The 22,435-nt window shown below is 36.1% G+C and overlaps 1 protein-coding gene across 1 annotated transcript in view; it reads left to right on the top strand.

Annotated features, from left to right (window-relative positions):
- Positions 1-1,290: 1,290 nt before the first annotated feature.
- CPB1 (carboxypeptidase B1) overlaps positions 1,291-22,435 on the top strand; it is a 48,381-nt gene continuing 27,236 nt past the window's right edge. Inside the window, exons 1-3 of the mRNA XM_037061788.1 lie at positions 1,291-1,374; positions 1,520-1,595; positions 13,686-13,810. Of these exons, the coding sequence (XP_036917683.1) occupies positions 1,304-1,374; positions 1,520-1,595; positions 13,686-13,810 (272 nt within the window). The 5' untranslated portion in view covers positions 1,291-1,303. The remainder of the gene's footprint in view (positions 1,375-1,519; positions 1,596-13,685; positions 13,811-22,435) is intronic.

The raw sequence follows: 22,435 nt of genomic DNA, 5'->3' as shown, positions 1-22,435 counted from the left end.
AATAACTGCTATAAAACAGTTTTAAAAAGCAAACAATAAATTTCTTTAAAAAGGCAAAAGACTTCAGTAGATGCTTCACTACAGAGGATTTACAAATTGTCAATAAATACATGAAAAGATATTCAGCATCAGGAAAATATAGATTAAAAACACAACTAGATACACTGCACACTCACTAGAATTACCAAAATTAAATACTAATAATACCAAAATGTTGGAGAGAATGAAAAGCAAGTGGATAGTGGTGAAAGCTTAAAATGGTCAACCACTGTGGAAAAATGTCAAAGTCTTATAATATTACAACTCATCTACATTATTTAGCAATTCCACTCTTATTTACCTCTTCCCAAAATTAAAGCATGTCAATAAAAAGATCTGTATAGTAATTCTTTTTTTTATTTAATTCTTGTTCAAGTACAGTTTTCTGTCTTGTATTCCCAGCCCTGCCCCCCCATGCTCCCCACCTCCCTCCCATTTCCGCCCCCCACCTTAATTATTGTCCATGTGTCCTTTATACTTGTTCATGTGAGTCCTTCCTCTTTTCCCCCGTGATTATAATTCTTATGGTAGCTTTATTCATAATAATACAGAATTGAAAAAAAAACATAAATATCCATCAACAGGAAAATAGGTTAAAAATTATGGTATATTCATGCAGTGTAATGGAACTCATTAATATAAAGGAACAAACCAATAATGCAAATAAAAATACCAATAAATCTCAAAAACAACACCTGGAATGAAAGAAGCCAGATACCAAGGAAATATATATGATATGATCTCTACTACATAAAGTTTTAGTATAGGCAAAATTAATGGATGAAGCTAGAAATCTGAATAGCAATTTCCTGAAGGACAAACAAACTTAAATTTACTCAAAAGAACTTCTCAGGGTGAGGATAGTTTTCTATACCTTGATAAGGATGTTTATTACATGGGCATATACATTTGTCAAAACTCATCAAAATTTACACATAAACCTATAGAATTTATTGCATGTAATTCTCCATTCAAAACGAAATCAAAATATAGACTAAAAAATAGGTTTTATTTAAAACTCATCTCCAGACTACTCAAGGTCTGACATCCAAATTAGACAGGTTGACTTTGAGATTATTTGCTCTGTTTCCACAGGTGTGGAGAGAGATAGACTCTCAGATTTTACACAGCTACCAAGGCAACAATGCCAGGAAAACCATTAATCAAAATTTGACAGTGCCTATTTGCAATCAGAAAAAAGAAAACAAAGAACACCCTGAATTATAAAAGCAGGTGAAACACCCAAAAGACCTACTCAGGCACAATGTTGGCACTCTTGGTTCTCACCACTGTGGCCCTAGCATCTGCTCAGCATTCTGGTGAGCACTTTGAAGGGTGAGTAAACAACTCCTTAAATGAGCAAGTCCTTCCTTGCTAATCCAAAAGTGCAAAAGTGCGAACAAACTTGTGTAAATTTGTGAAGAACCAAAGATACCCAATTTAAATTTTTCTCTTCTTCCATTGCTATTTCACCATTCAGTGATAAAGTGTTCCGTGTCACAGTTGAAGATGAAAATCACATCAACTTGCTCCAGGAGTTGGCCAGCACCAAAGAGGTAAATAACAATTCTGTACCATAGGTTTGCTTCACACTTACTCTAAAATCTTAGATAGTTTGCACTGTGATTCCATTAAAGGAAGAATGAGATGAAATAGTAACTATAGCATTTTTATAGCAAGAAATAAAGGCTTGAAAAATATTTAGTGCCACATACCTTTTTTTCCTGCTTAAATTAGATTGCTATAAGGGCAAAAGTATTATAAATCCATGGTAACTTTTTTAAGAGTGGACAGAGCTTGACAACTGGATGAGTTGGAACTGTCACGAAGGTCATAGAACATCTAATGTACAGTCACTTCCCTTGTAAGGCAAAAAGAAAAATGATCAACTTCAACATGACTGAAAAACTGGGCTTTTGTCCAACTTGAAATTCATTTCCACAACTCATGTATCATCTGTTCTCTTTGATTTTCTTTCATTCCAAATCAAACAGCTTGAGTTTTCATGACCTTGATTCAGGCCCTCTTCATGATATGACATGAGGGAGAAAAAGAAGGTAAAAAGACATAAGAGATTTTCATTCTTTCTTTTCACTTTCACAAAACCAAAATCTCTATGCTACTTTAAAAACTCTACTGGATACAGGATAAAAACTGACATTTTTAAATTATGTATGCAATGTGGGAGGACACTACTGCTGATCACAAATAGCTCACTTAGGCCAATTCTGTTTCTTCATGAATATATAAACCAAAAAAATCTACTAGCTCCTAAACATTTGTCTAGCCTTCTATCTATCCAGCTATGTTTTCTTTCTATATTTTTTTACCTTTCAAGATGTGGAAGGGGAGAAAGGAAAGTAGGCAGTGTCAGAATGTGAAACATTCAGAAGTATAGAATTAAAAAATAATATAATATAAAGTCATCTATCCCAGCCTTCCACTCAAATCTGGAATTTCCTCCATAGAAAGAGCGTACCTGGTTGCTACCACTAATAAAACTTGTTTGAGTACTTTTAGGGATAGTAGGGATAGTAAGAAAACTGATTTTCAGAGTAGGGTTGTGGGGTTGCCTTAAAAATCATTCCAAGTGTTATGTGAAGCTGAAAGCTACCTTCTCTAACTTTGACCCATTGGACCTAGCTCAGTCAAATGTTGTCTTCTAAGATTTATCTTTCCCAGGCCTTCCATCATTTCTCTTAGCACTGGTCTACAGACACTTGATCATTCTGGTCACTTCTGGATATTGTTCAAGCTTTCTGTCTATATTTCTTTTTTCAAATGTAGCTCTGAGAATAGACCTCCAAGTGTGGTCTGATTAATACCTAGTGCAGGATCATTGCCTACCTTCATTAATGAGGCTCAAGATTCTTTTCAGCATCTTGAATAGCTATTGAATACTCTTATCTCACAGTAAACCTATGGTCAATCAAAACCATTAGGTAATTATTTCCCACATGAATCACCCTCAAGGAAGATATTCTTCCTTATGTAATTGCCTAAATGACTTTATTTAAATTCAAATGCCAGATTTGAGATTTACCCTGCTAAAATTTATCTTGATAGCCTGTTTCCAGCATGTTGAGATCATTTTAAAAATGAATTCAGTCATCTGGGGTAATAATTCTTCCCCCTAACTTTGCATCACCAGCAAGTTTGATAAGCATGCCTTCTCCACTTTTATTTTTGTCATTCACAAAGAAAAACATTAAGTAACTCAGAGGTCGGCACGGAATTAGAGGGCTCCTTCATTGTTTATCCATTTAATACTTATTTATCTTGACTCTTTAATGTATCAAACATAGTGTTAAGCACTGAAGTGATTCATTAACCAACTCATCTTGAATAGTTTTTGTCAACTACCCATGTTGCTGGGTGTTGTCTACAGATAACACATTGCTTTTCAACTTGAAAAGAACATAAACAGAGACATGGTGAAATTCTTTGACCAAGTGTCTTCCAGATTCAGCATTCAGGCTAGTAGTCTCTCCCAATAATAAGATGAAGTTAATTGGGCCTGACTTATTCTTGCTTTAAACTGTGCTGGCTCCCAGAAATCACAGCTTCCTTTTCTGAGCATTCACAATCCATCTGCTTCCAGTTTACTCTTCAACCTTGCCAGAATCCATGCCAGGTGCCAGAAGCTCCTGCTTCTTGGACTCACCTGTTTTTCTCTTTATGAAATCCCAGACTTGACCATTCTATCCTCAGTGATCCCTTTGAGTTTTGATCCCTCCAAGATTGCTGAGAAAGTAGTTTGGCAACCACATCTGCAGTACGTTTTTAGTTACCTAAAATTCAGCATTTTATGGTGGTCAGGAGGAAGAGAATCTGGACTCCGAGTGCCTAGGTTGGACTCCTGGCTGTACCACTTGTTAGGTGGATCTCAGACATCTCTCTGGGTCTCAGCTTTTTAGTTAATCAAATGAGGAGAACAAGAGTATTTGACTTATAGGGTTGTTGTGAGAATTAAAAGAATTAATGTGAGTAAAGCACAAAGCAAGAATTTACATAACAAGAACTATGTAAGTATTTATTACATCTGGGATTTGGAAGGCCATTCACATAGCCAGCATGGTTCCCTCTCTCCTCATCTACTGTGGGCCTCAAAGTATTCTTTCCAAAGAAAGCTGTTTCTGATAAAATTATAACATGTGAAAAATTCGTTACTTATGTTGATTTCATCTCTCAGAAGTAGAAGAAACAAGAGATAGTGGTAACTCCTTGTGAAAAACAAAGCCAAACAGGAGTTAAATAGGTTACTTTCTCTCTTCCAGCTGCAAATGCCACGCTTTAGCTCCAAGCAGTGGAGCTGCATGTTTCTTCGTTATTCATTTTATTTCCAACATGATTGAAAAAGATATTTTTATTCTCCTTAGTGATCTTGCAAACACAGCATATTCTGGACTGTAGCCTTCCTGATAAGACCATTACAAGGGCATCTAGTCTTTGTATTCATCCTTGGCTTTGTGTCCTTCCTCCCAGCTTTTGAACATGTCCTTTTAAAAGTTAAGTGTGTTGGAGAGATCTGTGACCACATTGGACTCTAGCTGCCTCCCCTTTTTCATCTATAATTCTATAGTAAGGACTTTATCTCCTTGCAATCAGAGTTGTACTTCTTCATTTATTGTTGGCATTTACCATAAAACCTATTTTCTTTTTCTCTGTACTTTTTAAACTCTGTTTCTCTAAGGTACTGGTTTATTTATGCCTATAGCAGGAGTGTCAAACTCATTTTCATCAGGGGCCACAACAGCCTCTTGGTTGCCCTCAAAGGGCCGAGTGTAATTTTAGGACTATATAAATGTAACTACTCCCTAACAGTTAAGCAAGAGTTCAGCACTGTCACCGGAACAGATAAAACAAGGTGGAGGGCCTGATTTAACTCTTGGGCCTTGTGTTTGCCACCTGTGGCCTAGAGGTACCTGGTTATAGTCTTCAAGTGTTCTCATTATTCCCACTAAATTAGTAAGTTCTTCCATGGAATCAGGAGGAATCAAGCCTAGAATAAAAGTCACCTCCACTTGCAATAAAAAAGAAAATTCCATTAACATAAATGAAGAATCTGTAATATGCTCAACTTATACTCAAATGCAATGTGAAGAAACAAACTTGTGTAAATTTGTGAAGAACCAAAGATCCCCAACACTAATATTCTTTCATACACCCATCTTATTTCCAAAAGAATTTCAGTTAAGATAATTCTTCGTCTTTATCTTGCTATTGCACTAGTTTTGTGATATGTTTTAGGAAGGACTCTTTAGTTATTATCCAGCTAGCTGATTAAGCTGACATTCTCACAGTGTTATCACTTAAAGATATTCTTTTATCTTCCAACAAATGTTCTTATGGGTTTTTATCACTCAGTTTCATGGATTATAATTTTACGACTTCAACTGTCTAACTTCTTAACACATAACTCAGTTCCCTCTATTTCATATTATATATTTTATGCCATTTCCATACTTCCAATATAAATCTCATTCACAAGTCCTCGGTAATTATTGAAATTTATGTTTATCTATTTGTGCTAATAATTTGAGTTTATTATTTATTTCCATACTTGATGCACTGGTAAACATCATGTGACTATAGTGTTACTCCTGATTTTTGGCTCCATTTCTTCTGAAAAGCACTGGGAGTAACTTCAGTTTAATAAGTCTGCATCATACTTGCAGGACTCCGTAGAATCAGATGTTGGTATGTGTGCTGAACAATTTCTCCATGTCGAGCTGAAATTTTAAGAAACCTCAAGTTAGGTCTGCAATTCTTCTGTCAAATATGATTGATGTAGAAATTTCTCTACCTTTTGTTTTTTAAAAAGCATCATTCTTACTGCAGAATCATATATATATTTCTCCCTCACCTCCCTGGAATATTTATCAGAGCCAAGATGAATGGGCAAGAGGTTATATCAGGGAAGGCAACTTTCAACTTATTAACAAAAATTACACTATCCATAAGATTATTAGGCTATTCTAAAGTGGTATAAGACATAATCAACATCACATTAGAACCATCGCTAAGGATATTATGCAGGCATTTTTTGTTCTGAGTGACAAGCTACATCTTTATATATGTTGTTCCAAATAAGACCCTTAGACAAAGATTTGTAGGCAAAGATTTTTTTTTTTTCAGAAAAGCAGAGAGTACTGGTAGAGAAGTGGGGAGTGATGCAGAGAGGCCAACAAAGGGGGCCCTATGAAGTCACTTACCACAGAGGATTACTAGAACTTCATTCTACGGAGAAACTCTAGGAAAAGATGCAGACCACATGCTTCAGAATTATCCCACCTGAGAACTGAGGGAATTGGAATATTTAGACATCCACTTCCAGGGTCATGGGTGAGCACTTTTCTGAAAAGAGTTATTACTTGGCCTACCTCCAACTGTTAGCTTAGCTTTTTCTAATTCTTGGCGAAAGAGCTTTCAAGCATGGAAACACAGATCTCAGCCATGGGGAGTCCTCTGAGTGCACTAACAGGTCCCGGCATCAGGTATGGGTGCCACACAGCCAACTCGATACAGATACTTGAAGGAGTTCATGTGCTTTACCAATTCTAAATTTCTGTGTCTATAAAAATACACCTCCCTCTCCTGTTCCATCTTAGAATGACAAGTATTTATTAGAAATATAGATTAAGGGTTAACTTTTAAAAATATGCTTTCTAATTTAACATTCTTGTCTTTATCACACTTCTCTTTACAATGTTAGCTAACCAGTCCATTATTCCATCTGTTTTTCTTATAACACACCTTTATACTTCCTCCATTACCCTTTTTTAAATTTTTTTACTTTATTTTTATTTTTGACACTATTATAAATGTCCCTATTTCTCCATCCCCTTTACCTACCTCCATCACGGCCTCTCTCCCTTTCTACTCGGCTATCACCACATCGCTGCATCTGTGGGTCATGTATATACAGTTTTTGGCTAATCCCTCCCTCTTTTTTCAACCAGTTTCCCTCATTCCCTCTGATAGCTATTAATCTGCCCCATGTATCCAAGCCTCTGTTTCTATTTTGTTCATCATTCTGTTCATAAGATTCCACATATAAAGCAGATCATATGGTACTTGTCTTTCTCTGACTGGCTTATTTCACTTGGCATAATACTCTCCAGGCCCATCCATGCTGTTGCAAAAGGTAAGATTTCCTCCATTTTTATGGTTGCATAGTATTCCATTGTGTAAATGTGCCATAGTTGCTTTATTCATTTATATATTGATGAGAGCTTGGGCTGTTTCCATATCTTGGTTATTGTAAATAATGCTACACTGAACCTAAGGGTGCATATATTCTTTTGAATTGGTGTTTCTGGATTCTTAGGATATATTCCCAGAAGTGGGATTGCTGGGTCAAAAAGTAGTAACATTTTTAATTTTTTGAGAAAACTCAATAATGTTTTCCATAGTGGCTGTACCAGTTTTCATTCCCACCAACAGTGTACTAAGGATCCCTTTTCTTCACATCCTTGTCAGCCATTGTTTGGAGATTTCTTGATGATAGCCATTCTGCAGATGTGAGGTGATACCTCATTGTGCTATCAATTCACATCTCTCTGATTATTAATGACAATGAGCATTTTTTCTTATGTCTATTGGCCATCTGTATGTCCTCTTTGGAAGTGTCTATTCAGGCCCTTTGCCCATTTTTAATTGGATTGTTTGTATTCATGGCATTGAGTTGTATAATTTCTTTATAAACTTTGAAAGTTAATCCCTTATCATATGTCTCATTGGCAAATATGTTCTCTCATAAAGTGGGTTTCCTTTTCATTTTGTTGATGGCTTCTTTTGCTGTACAGAAGCTTTTTAGTTTGATGCAATCCCATTTATTTCTCTCCTTCATTTTCCTTGCCCTAGAAAACATATGGGCAAAAAAATATTGCTATGAGAGATGTATGAGATTCTACAACCTTTGTTTTCTTCTAGAATTGTTATGGTTTTGCACCTTACATTTAAGTCTTTTATCCATTTTGAGTTTTTCTTGTATGTGTAAGCTAATGTATGTATGTGTAAGCTAATGGTCTTGTATGTATGTGTAAGCTAATGGTCTGGTTTCTTTTTTTTTTTACATATACCTGTCTGACTTTTCCACCACTTGTTGAAGAGACTATTTATACTCCATTGTAAGTGCCTGCCTCCTTTGTCAAATATTAATTGACTACATAGGTGTGGATTGATTTCTGGGCTCTCTGTTCCATTCCATTGGTCTATACACTTATTCCTATGCCAGTACCAGGCTGTTTTGATTACAATGGACTTGCAGTGTAGTTTGATTTCAGGTATCATGCAAGCTCGAACTTTGTTCTCCTTTCTCAAGATTTCTGAGTTTTATGGGGTCATTTTTGGTTGCATACAAATCTTTGGAATATTTCTTCTAGATCTGTGAACTATGCCTTTGGTATTTTAGTAGGAATTGTGTTGAATACATAGGTTGCTTTGGGTAGTGTGGACATTTTGATGATGTTAACTCTTCTAATCCATGAACACAGTATGTGCTTCCACTTATTTGTATCACTTTCTTCAATGTCCTATAGTTTTCTGAGTAGAAATCTTTAACATCCTTGGTTAAGTTTATTCTTAGGTTCTTTATTTTTTGTTGTGGTTGCAGTAGTAAATGGAATTGCTTTCTTAGATTATTTTTCTGATAATTCATTATTAATGTATAAAATACCAACCAGTTTCTGAATATTAATTTTGTGTCCTGCTACTAGCTGAATTTATTAATTAGACCTGGTGTGTTTTTGATGGAGTCTTCAGATTGTTCTATGTACAATATCATGTGGTCTGTGAACAATAACAGTTTTACTTCCTCCTTGCCAATTTGGATGCCTTTTATTTCTTCTTCTTGTCTGATTGCTGTGACTAGGACTTCCAGTACTATATTGAATAAGAGGTGAAAGCAGACATCCCTGTCTTGTTCCTAATCTTAAAGGAAACACTTTTATGTTTATTGTCATTGAGTATGATGTTGTCTCTGTGTTTGCCATATACAGACATTATTATATAGAGGTATGTTTCCTCTATTCCCACTTTGTTGAGGATTTTTGTCATAACTGGGTGCTGCATTTTATCAAATGCTGTTTCTGTTTCTATTAATATGATCATATGGTTTTTATCCTTCATTTTGTTTAAATAGTACACCATGTTTATTGATTTTCAAATACTACACCAACCTTGCATTCTCAGAATAAATCCCATTTCTCATGGTATAGGATCTTTTTAATGTATTGCTGGATCCAATATGCTACTATTTTGTTGAGGATTTTAGCATCTATGTTCATCAGGGATATTGGCCTGTAATGTTCTTTCTTTGTAGTGTCTTTATCTGGTTTTGAAATTAGGGTAATGGTGGACATGAATAATGTGTTCTTTCCACTTGAATGTTTTTGGAATAGTTTGAGAAGGATAAAGATTAGATCTACTTTGAATGTTCAGTAAAATTTATCTGTGAAGCTATTGGGACCAAAACTTTTGTTTGATGGGAATGTTTATAACTACTTCAATTTCACTTATTGTAATTTGTCTATTCAGATTCTCTGATTCTTCCTGATTCAGTTTTAGAAGACTATATGTTTCTAGGAATTTATCCATTTCTTCCTGATTGTCCAATTTGTTGGCATATAATTGTTTATAATACATCTTAAATTCTTTGTATTTCTTTGATTACAGTTGTTACTTCTTTTGTTTTAATTTTATTTATTTGGGCCCTCCCTTTTTGTTTCTTATGAATCTGGTTAAAGGTTTGCCAATCTTGTTTATTTTGTCAGAGAACCACCTCTTAATTTCATTGATATTTTGTATTGTATTTTAGACTCTGGTTTATTTCTGCTCTGACATGTATTATTTCCTTCCTTCTACTCACTTTGAGCTTTGTATATTTGGGCATTTTTTTAGTTCCTTTGAGTGTAAAGTTAGGTTGTTTATTTGAGTTTTTTCTTGGTTTATGAGGTAGGCTCTTGTTATTTGTGAGAAACCCATGAATTTCTCTCTTGGAACTGTTTTAGCTATGTTCCATAGATCTTGGGTCATTGTGTTCTCATTTTCATTTCTTTCAAAATAACTTTTAATTTTTTTCTTAATTTCATGGTTAACCCATTTATTGTTTATTAACATGTTATTTAGCCTCCATAACTTTGTGTGTTTTTCCGTTTTTGGAAGGAGAATTGATTTCTAGTTTCATACCACTGTGGTCAGGGATAATGTTTGATATGATTTTAATATTCTTAATTTATTGAAACTTACTTTGTATCCTATCATATGGTCTACCACAGAAAATGTTCCATGTGCACTTGACTAGAAAGTATATTCTGTTGCCTTGGGGAGAAATGCTCAGAAGATATCAATTAAATCCATATGACTAAGTGTGTCATTGAAGGCCAATGTTTCCTTGTTGATTTTCTGTCTGGAACATGTACCCATTAATGACAAAGAGGTGTTACTCCCATACTATAATTGTATTACTATTGATCTCTTCTAAACTATTCTCATTCCTTTATGTCCATGAATATTTGCTTTACATATTGTGGTTTCTTATGTTGGGTGTACAAATGTTTGCCAGAGTTATATCCTCTTGTTGGATTGCTCCTTTTATCATTATGCAGTGTCCATCTTTGTCTCTTGCTACAGCCTTTGTTTTAAAGTCTATTTGTCTAAGTACTACTACCTGAGGTTTTTCTTTACTTTAAATTGCATGAAATATCCTTTTCTATCCTTTGCTTTTAGCTTGTATATATCTTCATTCTGATGTGGGTATCTTGTAAACAGCATATATATGCATCTTGTTTTCTTATCCATTCAGCTACCTTATGTTGTTGATTGGAGCATTTAAGCTATTTACATTTAAAGTAATTATTTATAGATATGTATTTATTGCCACTTTATTCTTTGAACTCTGTTCCTCAGTTTATTTTCTTTTTCCTCTTTTATTGCTTAAATAAGACCCTTTAATATTTCTTGGAATACCAGTTTGGTGGGGGGAAAGGCCCTTTAGCTTTTCCTTGCCTGAAAAGCTTTTTATTTCTCTTTCAGTTTTAAATGATAGTCTTCCTGGGTAAAGTACTCTTGTTTTTAAACCCTTGCTTTTTGAATCTCATTGAATATTTCATTCCAGTCCTTTATGACCTGAAATGTTTCTGTTGAGAAATAAGCTGACAGTCTGATGGGAAATTCCTTGTAGGTAATTAACTGCTTTTCTCTTATTGCACATTGTCTTTAAACTTTGCCATTTTAATTACAATATGTCTTGCTGCGAGTCTCTTTGGGTTCATCTTTTTGGGGACTCTCTGTGCTTCCTGGAATTGTATGTCTTTTTCTTTCACTAGGTAAGGAAAGTTTCCTGTCATTATTTCATCATATAGGCTTCTGATTCCTTGCTCTCTCACTTCGTCTTGCACACATGGAATATGGATGTTGTTACAGTTTATGTTACCCAAAAGGTCCCTTAAACTATTCTCATTTGTTGTTGTTGTTGTTTTTGTTTGGTTTCTCTGATTGGGTGTTTTTTTTTTTTACCTTGCCTTCCAAATCACTGATTTGATCTTTTGCCTCATCCAACCCACTTTTTCTTCCTTCCAGTTTATTCTTGATGTCAGATATAGTATCCTTCATTTCCAACTCATTCTTTTTCATGGTTTCTATGTCCCTTTTCACAGTGTTGTAGTTCTCATTACATTCCTTAAGCATCTTTATAAACATTAGTTTGAACTTTATATCTGATAAGTTGTTTGTCTCTATTTCAAGTAGATATTTTTCTGGAGATTCCTCCTGTTCTTTCATTTGGGACTTGTTTCTTTGTCTATCCATTTTGACTGCCACCTTGTGTTTGTTTCTATGTATTTGATAAATCTGTTATGACTCCCAATCTTCACGGTGTGGCCTTATGTAGTGAGTATCCTGTGGGACCCAATGGTACGCTCTTGATCTCTTGAGCTGTGTGCTCTAGGAATTTCCTTCATGTTGGTTATGTGGGCTCTCTTGTTATAATTAAGTCTTAATTTCAATTGGCCCTTTTGTGCATGGGATCAGCCTTGAAGTTGGCTGACTGGGCACTTCAACCTCAACCAGAGCCTGTGAGCTGTTGTGCAAGTGCAGTCTCTATGTGGTTTCTTCTGTAAATCCTTTGTTGAAAGACCCTCTTCAGCTACTCTTTGTTGGTTATTCTGGGTGATTGTTCTTTAATTTAGTTGTGTTTCCAGGTTGGCCCTGGAAGGAGGGGAGTATAAGATCCACTTACTCTGCTCCTATCTTAAAATTCCCTTCCTCCATTACTTTTTAATACCTCATCTTTGTCTCTCATCTTTGATTCACTAGGTACATAAAATCATAAATACTTTCTCCTTTCAACACCTTAGTGTCAACCACACTCAAACCTTTTCATCTGGAATCCTTCCTAATGTAGTCCCGTGCACCTGACTTCCACTGTGCTGATATTCCCTATGACCCCGAATCATGACTCAGCACCCATTAGACATCTACATGTTTGAAGAATACTAGGACAGGATACATTCCATTGGATTTTCCATAGGTTTATCTAAAATTGAGTCATCGATATTTCTCCTGACCAGTTTCTAGTAAACAACCTCTAAGTCTGTCTAAACTCCCTTCCAAGTTTCCAAGAAATGGCCCTAAATGTCTCCACCTGTCACATCTGCAGCTTGGGACTAACTTGTACACATCTACACAAGGATTGCACATGACACATAGGTAGAGAAAGACCCACTGTCAGGCTCATCTCATGTTTTTAGGTCTTTACTCAACTCAAGGAAGGAACAGAAAAACAGTACCTACAGGAGACAGCATATCCTTGGTTATTTTTTTCATAGAAAAAGGATATTTGAAACCACAGATGTACAAAGAAAGCCATAGAATTGTCAAACACATCATACTGTTATTTTGGGGCATAATTTTCTATAATTTATCCCTGAGGGCAGAAGACATGTTTCATTTGCTCAGTATTATATTTCTTGTTTCAGGCACAGAGTCTAGCACCTGGTAGGTCCTCAATAATAGTTGACAAATAATTGAACAAATGAAAGTGTCAATATATTACTGTATCTCCAAAGGTGATTTGTTTCTGGCCATAGAATCTAGATGGCCACTGTGGAAAGATACATTTTTCTGCCCTCAAGTATCCTCCACAAGTCAGGAATGCTCCTCCTGGGTCCACATGTTACTGTGATATGCACAACACTGGTTTCCTCATAAAATAAATCCATTAAAAATCAAAAAGAAAAGCTCAATTTCTCTTTTTTAAATTTTGTGTCTCATTACACATTCAGTACATTTATCCATCACCACAAACATTGCTATCCCAATAAGTGACTGCTCCCAAAAATCAATAAATAGAAAAAAATAGCTATAAAATACTGCAATTAACTAGCATTCTGGGAAATAATTATACATTCTTCATGTTTGTTGATAATAAATTAGGGCTATGAATATATGTATAAACATTTTTATTGACATCTAACTGCTTGGTCCCAATTCTCATTCACTCAAAGGGTACATCTCTAAGAGATTTCATGAGTAATTTGAGTTTGAGAATGACTCAATGGTGTAGAGCAATAATGTGCTTGACAATGATAATTCACCCAAAAGATTATAGGTGTCCAATACAATATATCTTATTCCTTACTCAGATTGACTTCTGGAAACCAGATTCTGTTGCACAAGTCAAACCTTACAGTACAGTTGACTTCCATATTCAAGCAAATGATACTTCCAACGTGGAAGACTTTCTCGAGCAAAATGAACTACAATATGAGTGAGTTTGTGTTTTATAGCTACTAATATTCCCTTCCATGTATGTTCTCATGTGAGCCTCTGAATAACTCTGGGAAGGTAAAAATAAGACCAACACCATGGCTTTCCTAGGGTCCCACAAATAGATCATGACACAGCTGGCCCTAAAATCCTAATATTAGGACTTCAGGCCTGGTAGATTTGTGTTTAGTTATTGCTCTAATAAAAATGGTTTTGATTATTGAACCCCAAATCTTCAGTCAAATATCTGACCTGCTACTGGTTTATAAGTGATATATAGGCTACAGGCCAAATAAACTGGCACTCTTTTATCAGAAAGACCATTTTAGTCCCAAATCATACCAAGTCTCCTTTCCAAGTGAACAGCCAGATATATTGTGAGCCATGAGAGCTATTCATGTTCCTTTAGATTAAGGACCAACCAGAATCAGAATGAGTGGTCCTCCTGTCCTTTTTCTCCCAAGGCCCTACTACTATATCTAATGGCAAAAGAAACATGGAGAGAAAGACTAAAAAAAGGAAGTCATTTTCCAAAATCCTACAGTAGAGTTGGCTAAGCTGATCACACCATGCCTCCTCTCCCTAATAGTACACTGGTCCATCTAAGCATTTTGAGGTGAGAATGTCTTCCTAATTAGAGGCAGTTGTCCATTTTTTCACCCAACAAACAGTGAATTCCTACATATACCAAGTACCAAAATTAATAGATATGGCCCTTCCCACTTCTGGGTAAAACAGATTATTAATAAAAATTGCAATAATGTGTAATAGATGTTAAGAAGAGTAGACAGCTCAAAACACAAGAAAATAGACCAAGTCTGGGGGCTAGAAAGGTTTACCCTGATTTTTTAAGATTTAAGATGGTGGCAGAGTAGATGGATATTATGGTTACTTCTTCCCAAGACAAAACTGGCCATTAACAGCTAAAATATAAAAAAATCAACCTAAGTAACAAATTGAAGACTAGGTTAAGGGAAGTTTTTAACCCTAGGATTCATAGAAGAAGCCACACAGAGACTAGCAGGAAGCACAAAGACACAGAAAGGAATGGCCACCCTCCCATGAGCAATGGCTGAGATTCCAGAAGGATATCTTAGCTATAGGAGATATGACCTAAGAAGTGTGATGTTTCAACTCCAAGCTGGGTTCTAAAGCCCAAAATACCAGAGCCAAGAAGAGATGGCCACACAACATCAGACTGTGAAAATCAGTGAGGATTATATTTGCCAGGGAGAAATGAAAGTACACTATAAAAACAGGTGTCCTCTTAAAGGGCCAACCCACAAAATCTCATTCACAACCACTCAACCTGGGATCAGGTGAAGTGAGGGCAGAGTGAACTAGAGTCATCCAAAGAGAGACTAGGTTTTGTGGCTCTGGGAAGACAGTTAAAGGGACAGCCACCAGATTACCTGTGCTAAGTCACTTTCCCATACTGCAGACACCATCTTTTTTGGGTGGAGCACTTCCCTCCATATGGCATCAGCCTGTAAAAAATCAATAACTCCACCCTCTAGACTCCCTGTAGCTTCACCTCTACAAAGATTGTGCCCTGCAGAGAAGTCAGTCAGCTGTCTAGGCTGTGGTGTGGAGATCTGAACCAACTCAGGAGGTGCCAGTGAGTGTGTTGTGTGGCTCTGGGGTAGGAGCCACAACTCTACCTTCCCCCAAGCCTAACTGGCACCTCCTTCTTACAGCAAATCCATTAGACCCATCCTCCTGATTCCCAGAGGCCCTGCCCTGCTGAGATCAGGTTCCTGACAAAACTATGGGACAGACTGAGTTGTGTGATTCTAAGAAAAGGGCCATTTTCTCCTCATATGACTAAGCAGTACAGAGCCTTCCCCTTACAAGGCCAAATCTTGACCTGGTTGGGCCTGATAAACTCTGCTAGCTTCAACTTGATTACTCCCTGAAACACCAGCCCACCACAAAGGTGTACGAACACCCAACAGGTGGTAGCTAGACTTAGTATACCCTGGCGCATCAGCTGAGTGGCCTTAAACACAGCCTTGTCACCATGTTTGAATCTGTAGCAATCTGATGAGCACTTTCCCCTACCTGATAATTAACTAAGAACCTACTTCAGGAAGTGTGAGTATCACCAGAGGCTCTTGCAGTGATGGAGCCTAACAAGAGCTGACAGGCAGAGGCAGGCAAAGGCAGACCTTGAGGTGCCTTGGGACTCTTGCAGATCTGTCCCCAGGCCTGGTGCTGGTAAAAGCTGGCCTTGGTGTGTAGCTTAGTCCTTCCTGCACATGTGAAAGTGATGCAGAGACAGCTACAAACTATGGATCACTTTATAGCCACAAACAGGTTGCCCAGGGCCAGTCACCAGCATCCTCTGACATTGACCTGCACAGCAGTCCCTCCCTACAGGCCCCAAAACAAATACACCCAGTGGCCAGCTTCAGACACTATCAAAGCAGGATACAATTAGTTTCACAAGTGGCATATCCAATGAGAGAACTCAGCAGGGACTAGAACCTGAAGCAGTGGGTTCCGCTTTGTCTGGTCAGCACCTGCAAAGCAGCTCATACACTAAACTACAGGTCAGTCCTCACAGACTTCCAGCATGAAGGTCAACCCATGCATAAAACAACCAATATAATCAAGATTTAATTTAAAGAGGAGGGCCTACATAACCCACAAAAGGGACACTCAGGAGCACCAATTTAGGAGATCAAAGAGACTATACCTCTGGGTCCCACAGGACACCCACTACATAAGGCCACACCATGAAGACTGGGAGTCATAATAGATCTATTTAATACAGAGAAACAAACACAAGACAATGTGCAATAAGAGAAAAGCAGTTAATTACCTACAAAAAAATCTCCCATCAGACTGTCAGCTTATTTCTCAGCAGAAACATTTCACATCAGAAGGGACTGGAATGAAATATTCAACATGATAAAAAGCAAGCGTATAAAAACAAGAATGCTTTACCCACTTTACCCAGGAAGGCTATCATTTAAAACTGAAAGATAAATAAAAAGCTTCCCAGACAAGAAAAGGCTAAAGGAGTTCATTACCACCAAACCAGCATTATAAGAAATGTTAATATGTCTTCTTGAACAAGAAGATAAAGAAGAAAAAAGAGTAAGAGGAAGAAAAAGAAGAAGGTGAAGAAAGGAGGAGCAGGAGGAGGAAGGAAGATGAAGAAGAAAAAGAGGAAGAAGGAGAAGGAGGAGGAGGAGAGGAAGAAGAAGAAAAGCTATAAAGAATTAAATGACAATAAACACCTACCTATCAATAATCACTTTAAATGTGAATGGCTTAAATGCTACAATCAGAAGACATAGGATAGCTGAAGCATAAGAAGACCCATATATATAATGTCTACAAGAGAAACACTTCAGGATAAAAAATACACATAGAGTAAAAATATATAGATGGAAAAATGGTATTTTATGCAAATACAAGTGAAAAAAAGCTGGGGTAGCAATACTTATTCTAACAAAATAGATTTTAAAACAAAGGCTGTAGTAAAAGTCAAAAAAAAGGACACTATATAATGATAAGGGGAGCAATCCAACAAGAGGATATAGCCCTTGTAAACATTTATGGACCCAGCACTGGAGTATCTAAATATATAAAGCAAATCTTCACGGATATAAAAGAAGAGATCAACAGCAATACACTAATAGTAGGAATTTTCACACCTCTTTGATATAAATCAACAGATCTCCCAGACATACAATCAACAAGGAAACAGCAGCTTTAAATGATACACTAAATTAGATGGATTCAATTGATATGTTCTAACCATTTCACCCCAAAACAGCAGAACACATATTCTTTTAAAGTACACATGAAACATTTTCTAAAGTAAACCATATGTTAGGAGACAAAATGAGTCTCAATAAATTTAAGGAGGTTGAAATCATATCCAACATCTTCTCTGATCATACTGGTATGAAGTTGGAAATTATCCCACACAAAAAATGAAAAGACATGAAGGCTAAATAACACGTTATTAAACAACTCATATGTTCATAATTAGATCAAGCAAGAAATCAAAAGAGATGTTGAAAAATGCAAATGAGAACACAACAACCCAAATATATTGGATACAGCCAAAGCACCTTAAGAGAGAAATTCATAGCATTACAGGCGTAGCTCAAAAAAAAACACAAGAAAAATCTCAAACAAACAATCTAACTTCACACTAAAGGAACTGAAAAAAAACAATAAACAAAATCCAAAGTGAAAGGAAATAGTAAATATCAGAGCAGAAATAAACAAAATAGAGTCTAAAATAAAACAATACAAAAGATCAGTGAAACCAAGTAGTGGTTCTTTGACAAGGTAAACAAGATGAACAAACATTTAACCATACTCATTAAGAAAAAAAGAGGACCAAACAAATAAAATCTGATATAAAAGAGAAGAATAACAACTGTCACCAAAGAAATACAAACAATTTTAAGATACACTGCAAACAACTACATGCCAACACATTGGACAATCTGGACAAAATGGATAAAACTCCTATAAACATACAATTTCCCAAACCTGTGTAAGGAAGAATCAGAAATCTGAATAGACAGGGTACAACAAATGAAATTGAAGTAGTAATACAAACTAAAAAAAAAACTCCAAAAAACAAATGTCCTGGACTAGATGGCTTCACAATTGAATTATACCAAACATTCTAAGAAGAACTAATGCCTCTTTCTCAAACTATTCCAAAAAATTCAAGAGGTTGGAAGACTCCAAAGCTCATATTAGAAGGCCACCCATATCCTAATTCTATAAACAGATTAAGACACTACCAAAAATGGAAATTATAGACCAATATCCCTGGTGAGTGTAGATGCTGAAATTCTCAACATAATATTAGTAAACCAGAGGTAAATAGATGATACTTCATGATTAAGTGGGATTTATTCCAGAGATGCAAGTTTAGTACAACATCTGCAAATGAATAAGCAATACACCACATAAATAAAATGAAGGATAAAAACCACATGATCATATCAAAAGGTGCAGAAATATCAATTTGTAAAATACAGCTCCTATCTGAAATAAAAACTCTCAGCAAAGTGAGAATAGAGAGAACATAATGCAATAAAAATGCTACGTGACAAACCCACATACTCAATGGGCAAAAACTAAAAGTGTTTCTTTTAAAGTCAGAAACAAACAGGGATGTCCACTTTCACCATTCTTATTCAACACAGTACTGGACATCCTAGTCACACCAATCAGATAAGAAAAAGAAATAAAAGGCATCCAAATTGGAAAGGAAGACATGAAACTGTCATTATTTCCAGATGACACAATGGTGTATATAGACAATTCTAAAGATTCAACCAAAAAACTACTAGACCTGATAAATAAATTCAATAAAGTAGCAGATACAAAATAAGTATTCAGAAATCAGTTGCATTTTTATACACCAATAATTAACTATCAAAAAGCAAAACTAAAAAAAAATCCCACTTACATCTAGGAATAAATTCAACTATGATATAAAAGAACTGTACTCAGAAAATTATAAGACACTAAAGAAAGAAACTGAAGAAGATACAAATAGGTGGAAGTATATGCTTTTTCATGAATAAGAAGAATTAACATTATTTCAATGCCCATACTATCAAAGCAATCTATAAATTTGATGCAACTCCTATCAAGATACCAATGATGTATTTCACAGAAGTAGAACAAATACTCCAGAAATGTATGTGAAACCACAAAAGACCTGGAATAGCCACAGCAATCTTGAGAAAGAAGAACAGTTGGAGGAATCATAGTATCTGATATCAAACTATACTATAAGACCACAGAAATCAAAATAGAATGCTATTGGCATACAAACAAATATATTGGCCAACAGAACAAGATAGAGAGCCCAGAAATAAACCCACTCTTTTATGGTCAATTAATATTTAACAAAGTAGGCAAAAACATATAATAGGATAAAGATAGTCTATTCAATCAACGATGTCGGGAAAATTAGACAGATTTTGCAAAAAAATTAAACTAGACCACTTTCTTACACCACACACAAGAATAAAGTCAAAATGAATTAAAGGCTTAAATGTCAGAGTCAAAATCTTAAAACTTCTAGAAGACATAGATGGTAAAATCTTGAACTTTGCTCATAGCAATATTTTTTCTGATATATCACTTTGAGCAAGGGAAACAAAAGAAGAAATAAACAATGAAACTACATCAAACTAAAAAGTTTTGCACGGCAACAAAAACCATCAAGAAATCGGAAAAACAACCCACTGAATGGGAGAACATATTCTCCAAAGATATATCTGGTGAGTAGTTAATTTCCAAAATTTATAAAGAACTTATACGATTCAACATCAAAAAAAGAAAATCCAATTAAAAAATTAGCCAAGGATTTGAATACACACTTCTCCAAAGAGGACATACAGATGGCCCATAGACATATGTTCAATGTCATTAATCATCAAAGAAATGCAAATTAAAGCTATAATGAAATATCACTTCACACTTGTGAAAATGACAATCATCAATAAATCAACAAACAAGTATTGGCGAGGATGTGGAGAAAAGAGAACCCTTGTGCACTCTTAGTGGACCCTTGGTGCACACTGGTGCAGCCACTATGGAAAGAGTAGGGGGATACCTCAAAAAATAAAAAATGGAACTGCCTTTTGACCCAGCAATCCCACTTCTGGGAATACATCCAAAGGAAATAAAGACACTGAGACACTGATTCAAAATCATATGTGCACCCCCATGTTTATTGCAGCATTATTTACAACAGCCAAGATCTGAAAGCAGCCCAAGTGCCCATCAGTAGACGAGTAGATAAAAAGGCAGTGGTACATTTACACAATGGAATACTACTTAGCTATAAAAAAGAAGGAAATCTTACCCTTTTTTGACAGCATGGATGGACCTGGAGAGTATTATAAGTAAAATAAAGCAGTCTGAAAAAGATGAATACCATATGATTTTACTTATATGTGGAGTCTAGTGAACAAAATAAACTAACAAAATAGAAATAGATTAATAAATACGGAGAACAGACTGACAGCTGTCAGAGGGGAGAGGAGGCTTGGTTAAAAAAGTAAAGAGAGTAAGGAAAGAAAATAAACCTCCTAGACACAGACAACAGTATGGTGATTACCAGATGGAAATGGGGGTTGGGAGAGGTAGAAAAGGGTAAAGAGGGAATAAATTATGGTGGAGACTTGACTTGGGGTGGTGAACACACAATATACAATATGCAATAGAATATACAGCGATGTATTATAGAATTATACACCTGAAATCTATAAAAGTTTATTAACTGATGACACCTCAAACAACAACAAAAAAATGTAAGTGGCCACCCTAAGAAATGAGGCTTCTGCTGAGCACTAAAAGATGAGCAGGAATTAGCCAGACAATGATATGAACCAATCATACTCTACCAGAGGTATCCAATCCATGGCCTGTGGGCTTCATGTGGCCCAGGATGGTATGAATGTGGCCCAACACGAAATCATAAATTCACTTCAAACACGAGATATTTTTGTGATTATGTGTCGCAATGCATTTAATGTGTGGCCCAAGACAACTTTTCTTCTTCCATTGTGGCCCAGAGATGCCAACGGTCGGACTCCCCTGCTAGGCAGAGGACAGACTACTGTATTTTTCAGACTGTAAGACACATTCCCACCCCCAAATTTGGGAGGAAAATGCAGCAGCAACCCTGCTCCTGCCTCCTGTGACCGCACTCCACTGCCACCCACCCCCACAGGGAGCCAGGTGAGCTACATGCCGACTATAAGACGCATCCCCCTTTTCCTCCCAAATTTGTGGGGTGCATCTCATAGTCTGAAAAATACAGTATATGCTAAGGCTTAGAACTGGGAGGAACCATATTGACCTAGGAGGAAGGAGAAAATGAGGCGTTAGTTCAAAGCAGAGTTTTTCCTCCAGGGAGGGGTAAGCATGGAGCAAAGGGACAGTCTCAGACTCTAGGTCTAAACATTGAAATGCTTATCCAACAATCCCCCACCAAAAGCTCAAGTCTTCATTATATTTTGATAAAATGTGATCTACATAATTTTTAACATCAAATTTATTTTTCATATCTTAAACATATAGAATGCATTTATGCTACTGAACATGTCAGAATTTTCACTTGTAAAATCTGTACATCCATCAGGGGAAGTGATGCAGCATAGTACAATGATTTGGAAAAAAGCATTGCTCTGAAAATGCTTTGAATGTTTTAAATAATGCTTTGGGGGGAAAAAAGTAGACCAGATTCAAATCCTGGCTCTGGAACCTCCTGGTGGTGTGATCTTGAAAATTTGCTTGACCTTTCTGATCTTCCATTTCCTTCTCTATAAAATGGGAATATGATGCCTCTCTCAAAGAACTGCTGTGAAGATAAACCCAACAATATGTAAATAAATTGCAACTGATAGTCCTATTACTAAGGATGCTGTGGTTTAGATTTACACAAAGAGGGAGATGATATATTTTTTAAAGGTCAACAAAAAGTATATGTTTAACCCCATTATCATGTTTCGCATAGCGTAGCTATCTGCTTCTGCCTGTGGAAAGTAAAACTTTGACCTTAAGAGTTGACTGCCCTTTAAAAACAAAAATATAACAGAATAAAGTTCAAAATGCAAGAGTAATT

This window comes from Sturnira hondurensis, unplaced genomic scaffold (genome assembly GCF_014824575.4).
Source record: "Sturnira hondurensis isolate 20B ecotype Veracruz unplaced genomic scaffold, ASM1482457v3 Scaffold0013537, whole genome shotgun sequence".
Taxonomy (NCBI): domain Eukaryota; kingdom Metazoa; phylum Chordata; class Mammalia; order Chiroptera; family Phyllostomidae; genus Sturnira; species Sturnira hondurensis.
The sequence above is the reverse complement of the archived record's forward strand: the minus strand, read 5'-3'. Positions and strand labels throughout refer to the sequence as shown.